The 16,633-nt window shown below is 35.6% G+C and overlaps 1 protein-coding gene across 46 annotated transcripts in view; it reads left to right on the top strand.

Moving 5' to 3' along the window:
- CLASP2 (cytoplasmic linker associated protein 2) overlaps positions 1–14,176 on the top strand; it is a 152,412-nt gene extending 138,236 nt beyond the window's left edge. For all 46 annotated transcript variants that reach the window (XM_069810159.1, XM_069810031.1, XM_069810047.1 and 43 more), the window contains 8 exons: positions 49–155; positions 976–1,129; positions 1,852–2,080; positions 6,528–6,721; positions 7,554–7,682; positions 9,373–9,579; positions 10,724–10,840; positions 11,944–14,176. In XM_069810159.1, coding sequence (XP_069666260.1) covers positions 49–155; positions 976–1,129; positions 1,852–2,080; positions 6,528–6,721; positions 7,554–7,682; positions 9,373–9,579; positions 10,724–10,840; positions 11,944–12,030 — 1,224 coding nt within the window. In that variant the 3' untranslated portion in view covers positions 12,031–14,176. The remainder of the gene's footprint in view (positions 1–48; positions 156–975; positions 1,130–1,851; positions 2,081–6,527; positions 6,722–7,553; positions 7,683–9,372; positions 9,580–10,723; positions 10,841–11,943) is intronic.
- The last annotated feature ends 2,457 nt before the right edge of the window (positions 14,177–16,633 follow it).

Here is a 16,633-nt window from a genome sequence, read left to right on the forward strand (position 1 = left end):
GAAGCTGAAGTCCTACTGGAGTATCTCTTCTCACCTCTCCTCCTCCAGGGATCAATGGGAAGTCCTTTAACAAGACCTACTCCACGCTCCCCAGCAAGTTGGTCAAGTCCTCTCACTTCCCCAACCAATACATCGCAGAACACTTTGTCACCAAGGTAATGTAAGCTGGTGTTGCTATAGTTCTGCATCTAAGGCTTCATTACACGTTATCCAAAATTGTAACCCTGACAGTGAAAGCGTGGAGGGAATTTTGCACAAAGTGACAGATGCTGAAAAATAATCCCCCTCTCTCCACTGAATGGCAGTCCAGTGAACTGCTTATAGCTTCCCTGAAGGGTATGACAAGTGCCAGGGCTGGCCTGAGGTGGGAAGGGCCATGCACCTTGGAGTGCAAATAGATTAGCAAAGGGGTTAGAAAACAGAAATGTTCATTTCCAACAAATGTTAGACTAGGTCAGCTGGGTCATCAAACCAGACTTAATATTGGGGAGGCTAAAAAAGTAGTAGTTCATAAACGTTTTGGTCTTTAATTTTGTGGTACCGATGTTGCCAGCGAAGTGGACGGTGTAATTTTGCTTTTAGCAATCAACTTACTGTGAAAACTGTTGAGTTTTATCAGTCCTCCTTACTTTGGAACTGTTTTCAGAAAGAGTATGGTGTAAAAATCCCAGTTGTTTCATATTCATAAAACAAAGCAGAAGTTTGTTTCTTCAGCAGATGTTGCTACATAATGTAGCCCTTCCCTTAGCTAGCTAGTCCCAGTGCTTTGTCTGTCAGCAGCAGTACACTTACTAAGATGTACCATCATACAATTTCGTTATGTGGAGAGCCAGCTTTCTTCCTTAATGTGTTTCAAGAAAAATAATAATTTTATTAATATTTCTTGAATCTATGTAGTTCTGTGCTAATGTTACTTAAAAATATGGGATCACAAAATAAATCCGTCTTAATTTATGTGTCCTCTGTGGCCCACAGTGCATTTGACTATGACACTGAAAACATGAATTCCGAAGATATTTACAGCTCTCTTCGTGGAGTCACTGAAGCCATTCAGAATTTCAGTTTTCGTAGTCAGGAAGATATGAATGAGCCTGTAAAACGAGATTCCAAAAAAGATGATGGTGATTCGGTGAGTATTTAAAATCAGTGCATCTTAGTATCAGCAAACCAAGCCAATGGCTTGATTCGTTACAGATGATAAAGCATCTTTTTCAGTAGGTTTATATGTTACGACTTCTGAAATGGGACATTTCTCCAAAATTACTTCAGAGCTTTAGAAAAATATATTCCTAGGATTGAACCACATTTTGGAATGTAAATGCTAATTTGAAGTAGCACTAGCTGTTTGTTTGTTTAAAATGTTAGCAATTTAAAAATAGATTATCTTGCAAAACATCTGGAGTTCAGTTTTTGAGAGGTCTGCACCTTAACATATGTTTTTCCAAAGGTTTTATTTTATTCTGTACAAAACTGGTGGGTTTTTCAGTGCTACATGCAGTGTTTTAAACTTCTGTTTCTATGGAACTTTGGCTTTCAGATTTGTTGAGCTTGCCAAATATGTTTATGCTTAAACATGTTTTTAGTTACTTAGCATCAAACTTTTGAGATAAAATATTGACAGCTGTTTCTATTTCATGATGAATATTTTTGGACTATGTACACTTTTTTCTTTTTTTTTTTTCTTTAGGAAAGCGAAGTTTAGGGAATTGTTTCTAAGACTTCTTATTTGAAGGCTAGTTTGAAATTTTTTATATTCGTAAGTTTTTGCTACATAGATGAATTAGTAATGTAGTTAATTGAAACATGTAAGTGTGTATTTCATGTGCTCGTATGATTTTTCTTTTCCTGCAGATTTGCAGTGCTTCTGGAATAGTAGACCTACGAGCAGGAAGTGGTGTGAGCGATACAGGCCGAACAGCTCTCGATAACAAAACATCATTACTCAACACAATGCCTCCCCACTCTTCACCACGTTCACGAGATTATAACCCATACAATTATTCTGATGGTGTCAGTTCCTTTAATAAATCTGCTTTGAAAGAAGCCATGTTTGATGATGATGCAGAGCAATTTCCTGATGGTAAGCTTCAGATTGCATTCTGTGCTAGAAGAAAAATGGTGAGATTTTCCATCTTTCAGTTCAGGGTCTGCGTTTATTATTAGAAATGTATGTATCACCAGTGCTGCTGCTTTGAGAGGTTTTTACAAATACCGTATTTCCAATTTGTTTGTTAGTAATCCTTTTGAGTGACATGGTTGGATTACCTGGTATTTGTAGAGATAAAGGGTAGAAATGAGATCAATACTGAACTACACTGTATACTTCTGGTAGCACATCCTGTAGCAGTATTATCAATATAAATTTACTTATCAGATTGCTTTATGATTGAAATTTAAAGAGGGAAAAAAAGATTTACAGCACGGAAGTAAACCTGGATCAAACCAGTTTGGGAATTCAGTGAAAGAGTGTTTTGTTAGTAATGTATTTGTATTTGAAACATGACATTGGCATTTTCTATTGACTAAACATTCTTAAAAAAAAAACAACCCTCCCCCCCAAAAAACCCCAACGAAATGGCAAAAATCCAAAAACCAGCCAAACCAGCTTTTACCAGGAATGTGGTTCATTTAGTGCATGTAAATCTAGGAACCTGGGCTGTTGTTTTGTAGGCTTCCAGAGCTTCTTTTTAATATTTCTCAGTATATCTTTGGGTAGTTCTTTATATCTAAATGTTGGGAAGGTTTAAAAGTATCACTACTATCATTATTTTAAAAAGCAGTAGGTGGTTTTCATAGTCTGGTATTCATCATTGTTGATATTTTATTCGGTTATAGATTAAAATCAGTTTTTAAGTAAACAAATTTCTTAATAGTGAGGGACAAATTAATTTTCCCCCTTCTGACTTGTTTTGCTTTTGTCATCCAGCAAAGATGTGTTATAGAAACTGTTGAAGAGCAAAGCTGTTTTTCTGACATGGTGTTTTATTCAGCTGTTCTGTAAGTTGGCTTTAAGTTTACATTAACTTAAAACCAAATACAAGTAAGGTGCTTTTCTCTTCATTTTCTGTTTTGTTTAGTGAAGAGGCATATGGCCAATTATTATGTTCTGAAAAAGATTGAGGGGAAAGCATATTTTTACAAATCGTGTCATGTAAATATCAATAATTAAATTTCTTTGCCATCCATATACAGAGCCAGTTTATGATTGAGATCCCGTATTACAGGGATCCTGTTTTACATGGTACAAGCCTTTTTACACCTTCTGACAACATATTTCTGGATATTGCATTAAACCAAATGCAATCTGTGCTGTGCCAGCATGTTCTGGTTTTATAAAAACTCATGACTGGCTGGAGTGAAGCATACACATCCAGTATTAGTTTGTCCTGGCTGGAGGAGTACTGCAATGCATTATTTAGGTTTGCTGTTTAATGGATCTTAACAAAGTACTCGCATTCATTCCTGTGTTCACCGTTAGTATTTAGTTATACCATGTGCATTCTGTTATTTGTGTTACTTTTAGCATTTCATCTAGGATAATTTTGAAAAAGGCTGCATGAACAAGGATGCACTCAGCAAAATACTTAGGAATTGCATGCTTTTCCCATAAACCTGAAGCACTCGTTGGATGTTAGATTTTAATTTTCAGAAATTCCACAGAATTGGTGCCTGTTCATGACACAAAATCTTGTTTTTACTGGACTCCCAGCTATCCTCTCGTGTTACTGGGAGAAAGATGTGGAAATACAGGGCTAGATGGGAAAACCTTAGCTGCTCATATAGTCCTGTCAACAGCACTGAGGCATGAACGTGTATTTTGCAAATGGTTTGTCTAACTGTTGAAAACTTCCAGTGGAGGAGGTGCCACAGTGTAGCCCACATAGCCATTTGAGTGTTTTGCCTCTCCTGCAGTAAAAAAGATTTTCAGAGTAACAGCCTAAATCTTCCAGCCACTAGCACTCTTTTTTTTTTTTTTTTTTTTCTAAGGGGTAGATGCTCTTTGTCCGAAGCATAGGGAGACCTGGCTTTCTAAGTTACTTCCAGACTCATTAAAAGCAGTGTCTGGTTGAAAAACAGTGTTCTCTCCTAAGAAGCTTATTTATTTCAGCTTAATTCTATGGACTATGTTTTCCAAACATCTTGCTTTTTACCTGCCGCTTTGTATATGAGCTTAAGATTTCTGCTTCTGTGTCTTGCCTTACATTTACCATCCTTTTTCTTGCAGACTGTTCCTCTGATTTATCATGATAATTTTCAATTTTTATCCTGTTCCCCAGAATGTTTGCAATCTTAAATTGATGTCATCTGCAGATTTTATAAGTGGTCTCTATATTCCTTCGATAGCATTAACAAAAGCATCAACCAGAACCAGGCTCTGCACAGACCTGAGCAGGGACGTGGCTCGTATCCTCCTAGATTAAGAGAAAGCCATTTATAGTCCAGTCACCCTGCAGGTGATTCATCAAGTTTTGCACCCACTTCGTTGGCTTTTTGGCCACCATGTTTGCATAGCTTCTGTATCAAGATGCTATGGATGACAGTAAGAAAGTCTTTACTAAATTCAGGACATACGTGCATACAGCATTTATCCTGTCAAAAGGGTATTATTTGATTGGTTTGAGAAGAGCTGTTCATCAAATATTTGTATCTCCAGTGCATATTTTAATTCATTCAAATGAAGGAGTTGCATCTGTTCCTCCTCATTTGTGTTTTGTTTTATTTCTGAAAAAGAAATTTTGAGAGTAGACTTTGAATATGTCTACTTTTACGTTTCTCCATTCTTATCTGGAGAATATTTGGAAATGAAACACTGGGTGCTAAGTCATACAGTGGAGTGGAAAATACAGGCTGTGAAGGCACATTCCTCTTGGTTGTCCTCATGTTTTTCAGGATTTCCAGCTATTTTCTCCACTAATGGAGCTTCTTTCTTCCCTTTATTCCTGCATGGACACGGCTGCTACCTTCTTTTCTCTTTATCCCTTCCCTCCATATGTTCAAATTGCCACTCCTTTCATTCTGATATTTTCATGGTGGAAATAACTCCATTCAAACAGATATGGGTAGTTTTGCTAATTATGTGTCAATATGCATTCCCCAAAATAGGATTTACTATAGCTGTAATCCTCACAGTTTGGTAGAACAAGTGTAATAGTTCTGGTAATAAAAGTAATGATCTTGCTTCTGTAAAAGTGATTGTCCATTTTGCTCATCTGTACTAATTAATAACTCGCCTAATGCAATTTCAGTCTGTCCTTTAAGCAAACGTTAATGATCCATTTAGGGAGCCTGCAAAGTGTGCATTAATACAGAGGCAGTAGAAGTGCTTGCAGAAAAAAGTTTTTGCTTTCAGGTGCTTGTGCTCCTGATTATTCATGCAAAACAGAATGCAAATAGGAATGTTGGGTTCAGAAACAGCGTGATTTTTAAGGTAACTGATGTGTGATTTTTAAGATACTTGACACACGGTATTCAGCTTTTACTTGTTTCTTTGTACAGGTGCTTTGTACAGCATTTTTAAGTTAAAATATCGAATACAGTAATAGAAGATGTTCAAGGGCTGTGGTTTCTCAGTATATGACCTAATAAATTTGTTATGGAGAATGTATTACATGTGTTAATAAATGGAACAATTTTAGGAAAGATTCAATGCAGGAACACTTGCATTTTATGCCAATATTTTCAACCTTCTTCCAGAAAAAAAAAGTGTTTTTGTTAATTTATCCAAAAGTCTCAGTGCAAAGATGGAAGCTATATGCTTTTCTTTCTTAAAGGCTAAATAGGTCTTGATGATGGAATAAAGGCAACAACTTGATATTTAATTTTCATTAAGACCATTTTTAAGTTTCTTGACTGTTTGCAGATCTTGCACAGTCTAGTGTTTACAAATATGGGTCTTGTTACTAATGTGTTTCTCCATCATCATGGAATCCTCTCTACTCAAAACTAAAATGGAGAGCCATCTCGTAACAACTGCTATCAGGAATCTCTGTGGGACTAACGGCCTTGGTTTGCTTCTGTTTCAGCTATTTTGTACCAAGCACCATTCTTGTGCATGGGGTTTTTTTTCCCTGTTTGTGTTGAAAGCTTAGCTATTGCTGTGGAACCATGGCTTACAAAGTCTAAGCAATTCTGTAATACTAATGGAGAAAAGACACATTTATCTTGGATGGAAGGGTTATACGGCAAAGGAGGCACTTTGTGTATATAGATCAGATTTAAAAGGATGCAGAGTACTTATTAATTTGGGTATTGCAAGCATAAAAACTCTTGCAGTAAACTAGCTTACAGGGAGGTTTTGCGATATCATTGTAGGGGTTTTTTGGTGATTGTAAGTTTGTTTGGCAATGTTGGCTGCACTGAAAATGTAGTAGCCAAATTGCAATTTTTGCAGACAAACTTGAGGAAAAAAATAAAAGCATGTTAGAAAGCCAGCTAGCCATCCTAGAAAATATCCTTCAGTGTACAGCAGGCAGTAATATTTATTTGCAATGATCTGAGAACTGTGTTTGTGTATTCCTTTTTGACAGAGCCTCCCATGGACCATTCTGATCTGGTTGCAGAGTTACTGAAAGAGTTATCAAACCATAATGAGAGAGTTGAGGAAAGAAAGGCTGCCCTGTATGAGCTGATGAAGTTAACTCAGGAAGAGTCTTTTGGTGTTTGGGACGAGCACTTCAAAACAATATTACTTTTGCTGCTTGAAACACTTGGAGATAAAGAGGTAAATTCAGATTAATCCAGTTAATGTTAACAAAGCATATGGTTTACTTTCAGTATCTTTGAAATTTGTATGGGTAGTAGGAAGGACACAAATTCCAGTTAGTCTTGAAAGAAAACAAAAAACTGGAAATACGAAAGTGTCATGAATTCTGAATGCTCTGATGGTGAAAAGGGCATCAGTAACACTTCTCAAGTATTCGTATTTGTTGATTCCCACATGACAGATTAAATGAAACATTTTTCACTGGGATTCAAAGCTTATCTGTTAATAGACCCTGGTGGAATCTAGAATGTCAAAGCGTTATGTGTGGCAAAGCATTTAAAAATACATTCCTAAAATACATTAATGCTCATTGTGAAGAGACTGAGTTCTATGTAACTGTTCTCTACAAGGGCCCTGTTTTTGAAATTACTGAGGATCAAAAAGACACTAATACTTGGGGGTTTTATTTAAAAAAAGATAATAATTTGTAAAAAAAATTCCAAAATGTGTTTGGATGATGTGATGCTAAAGGTTTTATCAGCACTTGTGAAGAGTAAAATTGTTTGCAACTTAACTTCTGGGTGGCATAGATAACTCAATTAGGTTAGCAACATGTTTATGATATGCCACCTGAATTATCTGCAAAAAGAGAGATCGAGAAGAGTGAGAAAATGAAGATATTTTTTTTTTCTAGCTTTATTTGTTAACACTAGGTTCATACTGTATATATGCATAGAGTATAATCTGATATTTTTCCATTACCAAAGACTCTCCCAGCTGCTGAACAAATGTTAATATATATGTCTGTTTAAAGATACATATCTCATTTATTTTAATATTAAATCTCTAGCATGCGATTAGAGCTTTGGCGTTGAAAGTTCTAAGAGAAATTCTAAGAAACCAGCCAGCAAGGTTTAAGAATTACGCAGAGCTCACGATCATGAAGACCTTAGAAGCACATAAGGATCCTCATAAGGAGGTTAGTAATCAGTTATTCTGTTTGTTTGAGGTTATGAAAAATTACTACAAAATGAAACAACTGTCCAAAAATGTTTGAGCAATTAGTCAGATTTTACTGAGCAAATAATTTGTTTAATAATCAGGCATTCAGCTGTTATTAGTTAACTCGGATATGCAAGAAAAAAAACCCTGCTGTTTTATAAGCTCTCAAATGTTTCCTATCAGCCCTAATAACAATTGCCTTGGGTGCTGTCCAAGAGGACATAGTAACTGACAATTTGTTATTATTGCTCTTCAAGGAGTAACTGAAGATGTCATGCAAGGAAAAACCTCCCTTAAGCCAGATATAAGTGTCCCAGAGCTCTACAACAAGCTTTTGGATTTCAGGAAGGTTCATGGTTGAGAGATGGGACTGAACATGGCAAGGAATTGTCAACCCTTTCCATTTTTAGCCAGCTCTGCACCATTCAAGACCGTGGCTTTGAATGTTGTTAGGGGAGAACACATAGGAACATATCAAAGGGAGGAGCTGGTTGTGGCCGAGAATAGCGAGGGTATTCAGAAGTAGGAGGATAACTGTAATCTTACTCAGAAGTATTTGCAATGCATGCATACGTAATAAAGGATAATGCACATAGACATAAGAAACACAAATACAGTAACCACCCCAATATTAAACAGTTCACGTCAGTGTCACTGATGCTATGGAAAGAATCCAGGTCATGCAAGGGCACTTAACTCTATGTGGAACGTAACTGTGGAGTTCCAGGTTTTGAAGTTTGACTGCAGTCCCCCCCATACCAATGACTTTTGTCACTCATCAGATACTTGTTTCTCTTTTCCCTGCACCCTCTTGATTTGTTTCATACGCTGTATATATTACAGCGTATTGTCCCCATCTTTCCTTCTCTGTTACTGTGCTTTTCCTCTCTCTTGGTTTCATGTATACGAGTGAGAGAGTAAAGGGGAGAAGGATGGAGATAAACAGTTATGGTGGTTTTTGTACATCATGGATGTACAAACTGCTGATTTTGTACAGTGGTTTGTCTTGTTAGATGGCAGACACTGCAGCTGCACTAATGTGAAGATCAGATGTGATTTTTCTCTGTTGTGCCCGTGTTGTATCCTGAGCTTCTGTATCTGTTGATTTCCTACCTAATTACTCTTGTTCTGCATAATCTTCAGGGTTGAAGTACTCTCCTGTCATAGTTTCTTTCAAATTTAGAGGGGAGGCAGGACAGCTAGATTGACTTCTAGAAGTGGCAATCTAGGCATGTCATTAAACATGTTTTTGAGATGAATGTGAGAACATGTCGTCTTGGTGGTTACTGACCTAAGCAATAACAAATGACAACACAAGAAATTATAGATTTACAAAGGTGGTGATATTTCAATATGCAGTTGGAGGGTATTACAGAATAGAGGAATTTCAGGTCCAGTTCAACAAGCAGATTTGAAAAACTGATACATGTATTGCCGAGGACATAGATTAGCCACAGAATATTGGGAAGAATCTTGTTGTTAGGAAAGTATGTCCAACAGTTGGAGTCTTGTAAACAGATTTTCAAAGGGCTCTTCATTCACATATTTCTACAATATTGTATAGCTCTTGGTAGGAAACTTTTATGCTCAAGACCATTACTGCCAGATAACAGACCATAGTAACAGCCTCTTGTAAATAATTTTTCCATGTCTTTTTCTTTCAATAGGTGGTGAGATCTGCTGAAGAAGCTGCTTCCATGCTGGCCACTTCCATTAGTCCAGATCAGTGCATCAAAGTTCTTTGTCCAATTATCCAAACTGCAGATTACCCCATTAATCTGGCTGCAATCAAAATGCAGACAAAAGTCATAGAAAGAGTATCTAAAGAAACCCTTACTCAGCTTTTACCAGAGATTGTGCCAGGTCTAATACAGGTAAGTAAAGAAGAAAGGAAGGAAAAAAAACCCACAAACACACACACACAAACAAAAAGAAACTGTATATATAAGAATTGCAAAGACTTTTTAAAAACAATATCACTTGGCTCTCATGAAGTATTTTGTTTCTCTGATAGCTGATGGCTGCTTTGACCCAAAATAACTCAGACAGTGGGAACAAACTCTTTGATTGGCAGGTAGCTAAATTATAACTGTGGTTAGGACTCAAAGGAAATCTCGGTAGGATATAAAGTACTGGTTATAGTTAAGCTTGGTAGATACTTTTAGTTAGTTTTTTTCTTGCTTGTATGTCTTTTCCAAGTTGTAATCATTTGGTCTGGAATTGTCCGTGTTGATTTGCATATGATTGTAGTGTTTTATTGCTTGGGGTTTGGGGGAATCAAGAGCAAAGAAGCAGTTGATTGGGGAAAGGTTAATAAAATGAGAAGGATATCAGAGGTTTCTCTTCCTTTGTCTTTAAAAATAAATTATTTCCCACCTTACCAAGAGCCAAGATACATTAATTTGCACGTGATGGATAAAGATGTTTCAGAGTTTAACAGCTGCATTCTGCAGATTTTTGTCTTTAATGGTTGTGATCCAATCATACATCTGCAGGAAGGCAGAGAAGGGGCCCTTTGAGAAGGAGATGCGAGTGAGACAGCCAGGCATGGGATACTAGCAAAGTGACAAAAGAAACAAAAATCACTAAGGAATGAGATGGGAGTTTATAAAAGAGTCTTTAGCTGTTAAGAAAATACTTCTTTCAGAGTAAGGAAGCTCTAAATTGAGTGGTCTTCTCTTTAAGTAATTATCTGTATAATCTAGAAGTATTTCTCTTATGTATTCCCGTATTGCATGACAGCAGCTCTGTTTCCAGTGTAACTTACAAACAGGATTGCCTGGGTTTTAATTTCACTCTGGAAAATTATTATCACTGGTGATTAATAAGCAGCCTGCTTTTTAAGTGCATGCTCTGTATTTGCGTGTTTGTTTTTTTGTTGGAATGCTTCATTGGGCTACACTAGCATTAATTTACTGTAAACTTCAATCTATTTATTATAGTAAATAAGTAAATAGCTTTCTGAGGCTTTTAATCATTAACTGATAAGGTATTAATGTTAATTTTATTGCCTTGTAGGGTTATGATAATTCAGAGAGCAGTGTTCGTAAGGCATGTGTTTTCTGCCTTGTAGCCATTCATGCAGTAATTGGTGATGAGCTAAAACCACATCTCAGTCAACTCACTGGCAGTAAAGTAAGTAAAAGATACCATTTAAAGAAATCTTGGTTTGTAATTGCATGTGTGCATTTGCATTTTGGTTGTAATTGCCAGGAAGTTTCATAAAAGTATATACTTGAATGAGAATATCAGGGCTACTGAAACCCTCCAAGGATTAATATAACTTCATCATAAAAAGTTCAAAACTGAAAATCCATAGATCTTTATGCAAGTGTACAAACTTTAGCATGAAGATAAATACTGAATTATGTTTCTTACTGCTGTTTAATGGATTTAGTTACTGGTGGTATCCCTGGTAATAGTGATAATGGCTGTACTCAGCATGGCTTTTCCTATCAATATTTCTTGTCTTGTTTTTCATGCAAGTTCTGATTGGAAAGCAATAAATGTAATGTGTAAATGTTACATACAGGAGTTTTATTTATTCTCCCTCCTTGTTATTTTGCTTTCATCAGTCCTTTCAGTACCACTAATTTCAAATAATAATAATAGTAATCAGTGTGTGGTCCTTTTTTGTTCAGGATATTTATGATTTTATTGGCATCTCTTACATACAGTTTTTTGCATGCGAACAGCTATATGTTAACTGTGAATCTCTTTGTCCTTGGGAATAAACCAGCACAATTAATTTTTTATATCTTTGAGTAAGACGGTTATATCTTAAAAATACTACTCTCTGGCAGTGATTGCATTGAATGTGATTCTAGACAGTATTGGAAACTTTAGTAAGTACCAGCATCAACAACACTTAACTGCAGGCTTAAAACCTCAACATTAACTTAAAAGAAAGAAAAAAACCCAAAAAACCAAACACACAAACCCCTACTTTTAGAACAGCATTGTAATTTGAGGAAAATATTCCATCTATCTTAATCTAGCTACCTTAAATCATTCTCCTCTTTACATCCTTAAAGAAGTTTGAGCAGTTTCCTTTTGACAAATTTTGCTGTGTTTGCTGTTTTCTTTGGCAAGTATGTTACCTTTGAATCAACTGTGTCAAATATAGTTTTGCTTTTGGGGAAAAGAAAATGATTTAATGTCTCCTTTGTTATACCATTCCTTTAGTGTGTACAGTTTGCAAATACTAAACAAGGTGAATTTCTGGCTTAAATTTGCAGATGAAGTTACTGAACCTTTACATCAAACGTGCACAAACAGGCTCTGGACCAGGGGATACAACAGCAGATATGTCTGGACAAAGCTAATGAAGCTGACAAGAGCTAACCAGGTCTCCTAAAGCAAGGGCAAGGCCCTCTTCAGTGAAAGGAAAATTCTTACATACAACTTCTGGAACTTTTTTCTTGGGTTTTTTTTCCCTTTCTTCTGTTGGTTGTTTGTTTGTTTTCTTTAACCAACGGCTGTCCTCAGCCTGCATGTGACTGTTGCAATAGAAATATTCCAAATCCAAGGAAAAACAGTATTAACATCAGTTGATCAAAGCAGAATAAAATTGAAAAATAATCTAATCCATCAGTTATCCTGTTCGCAATCCTCTGTGTCTTCCCACTAACTTTTGCCAGTGTTACTGTATTAAAAAAAAGATATTTTTTTTAATGCTAATTAAAACAGTATGCTTTAAGCTTCAGAAGTTAAAATATAAATTCCATTGCTTTTATTCAGCTGCAGATAACATTACTTTCTTATTGCTGTTTTGTTTGAGTATCATGTCCTTCGCTAGAAACAAGAAGTGATGTGAAACAAGGCTGAACTAGTCTGAACTGCAGTGAGACTCGTTCACTGTGTTGGTGGTTCATCATCTTATTTACAGCTTGTTTGGGATATTCTAGAGATTGAGAAATATGCCTATAAAAAAAAAGCTGGATCGATCCAGTTCTGTAAAAGTGATATTGTTCATTGGTTGTATGTTTGTTGCATAAATAAGAATTTAGTGTGCGCAGTAGAGGACTGGTACAACCAGTACCTCTTAACGTGGAAGACAGCCCTTTCAGGGTAGCATTGCTGACCTGGTGATAGTGTGGCAGTCTGCCTTTTAGCAGCAAAGTTAATGGTCACTTGATGGACGTGAACCATCCTTGTCACCTTTCGTTCTTCAAGCAGGATGCTTCAGAATGGAGTGCTCTGCCCAAGCATGCTCAGTATGTATTTATCTTTATCACTAGAATGTTTCCTCTCAACCTAATTGCTGGAACAAGTAGTCTTGTATTGTAACTCACATGGGATTTTATGACAACAGTGCAGAAAACTATTTATTCGTTACCTTCCTAAAAGCACCAAGATTTTCTGCATTGAATTTAAAGGGGGGGTGGGGGGGGGGAATAGTCACAAATGCTATGGATCTTGCCACCTTTTAATTTAAACAAAAAAAAATATATATATATATATATTTTGGATGAGTAGGGAAAGCTGCACCAAATTATTTGCATGGTTTTCTTGAATAGCATCCTCAAGACCCATCTGGATTAAGGTGTGGAAATGTTTCCAGGGTTTGTTTTTCCATTTTTGAAAAAGAGTTAGTTTATTGTGAATAATGGTTCTTTGTATTTATGAACTTGATAATGGAAAGAGAACAAAGATCAAGTAAATGTGTCCCTAGATGTTGTCTTTCTTCTTTTTTTGTTTTGTTTTGGATATAAGCAGCAAGCTAATTAACTGAGAACTGGGATGGAACAGTGCCCTTCCCAGGAATGGTGGAACTTTTTTTTTTCCTCACTTGTTTTTCCTTTGACTGTGATGTTGTCTAGTTGTAGGAAGTGTATCCTGATAAGAGAGAAAATAGTGGTGCCAAGGATGATGATCTATGCTAGGCTAAAATTCTCTCTACCTCTTCAGGGTGACTAATTCTTGACTGAGCTGCTGCATAATAGCACCCGGTGGAAGAACTATCTACAGAAAATCTTTTTTTTTTTTTCCCAAATTATCATTTAATGTGTATTCAAAACTCTATTCTTCAACACTGCAGCCAAATGTCATAAGAAACTACTTATACACTTTACTTGCTAGGAACCCTGAAAAGCAAAACTGAATAAAAATTAAGCCAGATGCTTGTAATTATATGAAAGGTGGTTTTCACTTTAGTGAAACAGTAAATGCAATAGAAAGAGCTAAGATGTGTTTGTTAAAGAAGCAATGCCGTTGCAGAGATTTATTTGGAGGAAAAGTTGTAGAAATATATGTAAAGACTTAAAATCAAGACTGTCATAACTCATCACTAGCCCTTTTTAGCAGCTACACCAAGAAAATAGTATCTCCTCTTTCTTTCCTTTGTTACGTGTAACATTCTTGTTGTTTTCTACTGTTTAATTACATTGTGTATTTATAGTTCTATGCTTACCATTGTGCATATACTGGCAATAAAATGTACATAACATTACTTAAAAAATTCAGAATGTATACATTGCTGTTTTGTTTTATTTTATCACATGCTATAAGAAAAATTATATATGTGATTGATACAACATTGGTTAAAAAAAAATTTATCTTAATCTTCATGTTATGTGTGTCCAAATGATGTGTCTTTATACACTCTTGTTACTAAATCTGACTTGGCATTTGAGAACATGTTGTGAATATAGGTATGCTAGAGAAAAATGTTTTTTGGAAATTGAACCTTTATGAACACCCAGTTTCCTTCATCTAGCAGGTTTCTTGTTTACTATTTCATTTATTTGTACATTCTACATTGTTTGCATTTTATTTTTTAATATTTCAAAAATATTTTTCAGTCTACAACCTTGTAGTTTACATTTTGATTATACGAAGGTCGCTTTAAATTCTAAGCTTAATAGTCCCATATGCAGTTCCTGCTTTTTCTGCAGGTAATATTTATTTTCAGAGGATCATTTCCAGATGACTGCTGTTTGTCATCTATTTGAAGATGCTATTTCATACTGAAAAAATAAGTTATTGAAGTATACAGTATATATTCTGGATGAACCTAATTTTTTTATGCATAAACAAAGGTTGGTAGGAAGGAAGTAGTTTTTATCCCCTATATGACTGAAAAATTTTGCTCCAGGTAGCAGGGGGAGGAAGATGTTTACATAAAGTTTTGCCATCAGTTTTTTGCTTCTAAGCCATCTTTAAATGTTCTATGTGTGGATGGCCCATGTATTAAATATCTAAATGCAATATATTTAAATGAATATTTTACTTATGATATGACTAGTTCTGTTTCCACCAAAGATGGGACTGCTATAGTGGGTAGAATCCGTTTATATTACATGGAATCATCAGAGTGTAAGAATTTGCAACAAAATTATTTCCACTGCAGCCAGTTATCAGATTCACTGCATTGCTTTTTGGCTTCATTTCCTATATTATAAATAGACATTGGCTCAGTTAAATTCAAGCAATGATTAGTCATGCCTTATGTTCCTGCTGGAGGTGGTTTCTCTAATGGATTAGCATAAAGATCTGGGAAAAATTAGAACAATTATAAGATGCTGTTCTTTCGGAAATGGTTTCTTTATTTCTTTCTAATATTCTGTAAAGATAGATAATTGCAATCATTTGAATACTGAAATGTAATTCTTAAAGGTTGGGTTTGGGCTTAAAAAAAGAGGAAGGAAAGCAAGCTACATGCAGAGTTGGGATAGGAAATGCATATCGTGGATGTCTCGGATGTCATTTGCTTTAAAGAATTTTGAGTAACACATGATGTTCAGCTGAAGTCTTGGCAAGGAAGTTGGGATAGTAAATGTGAATTGAAAGGAGAGCTGATCATGTAAATTTTCCTGACTTGGGTTGCTTGTTTGTTTTTGAAGATAAAGGTTGGAACAGATTGAGTTGTGTTTATTATTTGTGGTCTGAGTCCTAGAGCCAAACAAACATTTGTATCCTGAAACACTTATATATTCTTAGTAGTTTCTATGAATGTTTAAATGTTTGGGTAAATTCACAAACATACCCATGTAAAAAGCCTATTGAGAATGCAGGCCCAAACTGCTCACAGTTTAATTTTCAGGAAAAGAATTCAAATTCTGAATATGACATTGTCCCTTTGAAAACCATCATTAAGGAGAAAATAATCTTGAGGAATAAATCTGTTGAATTACGCTATAGTTACTCCCTGTGATAGGCTAGTGAGAGTGGTTCAGCTGGTTGTGGTAACTTTCACTGTGTCAGGTTGGGACATAGCAAGCAGAAACACAGAACACAATAAACATAAATATGAAGGGGATAAATGGGCCGTTTGGGAACTGGAGGGTTATCGGGAGAGAGAAAACTGATGTTTTCTCCCAATTAAAACAGTAAACTGATCAGGTTTGCAGTTGAAGTCTACTTCCAGGTAAGATGAAAGTCAGTATTCATATTACATTCCCTAAAGAAAACTTGGTACATTTTCCCTGTACATTTTGTAATTAAGTTTTCTAGCTCTTTAAAAGCACATGCTTTAAAGATTTGCTTTGTGTATTATAAGTGTTCTCTTAAACAGATTAATTTTTTTTTTTCTTTTTTTGTTAAAACACAGAAGATTTTTGGTAACGTGGGAAGTTTGAGAAACTAATTGTGCTAGTCTGGCAAGTGAAAAAAATATCAAACTTCATTTTCTGGTTTTTCTATATTGTGTGCATGTTTGCATATTTAAGTATATTTTAAGACCTCAGGGTTCCCAAACTGTGCAGCTTGGATTATGCCAGTTAACAAATTTCTTCGTTTGCTGATAGGATTTCAGGATAATCGTGTTTAATGAGAAGTTCCCTACTAGGGAAAGTTTGCTAATAGGTAATTTCTGCTGGGACAGAATTGCAACTATGTTTGTAAATTGCTGTTTAACAGTAACTCTTGGAAAATTTGAAATTATATTTTGCAAGCAGTTTTGAATACTGTATGATTTCTATGAAATAT

The sequence above is a fragment of the Haliaeetus albicilla genome, chromosome 2, assembly GCF_947461875.1.
Source record: "Haliaeetus albicilla chromosome 2, bHalAlb1.1, whole genome shotgun sequence".
Classification (NCBI taxonomy): domain Eukaryota; kingdom Metazoa; phylum Chordata; class Aves; order Accipitriformes; family Accipitridae; genus Haliaeetus; species Haliaeetus albicilla.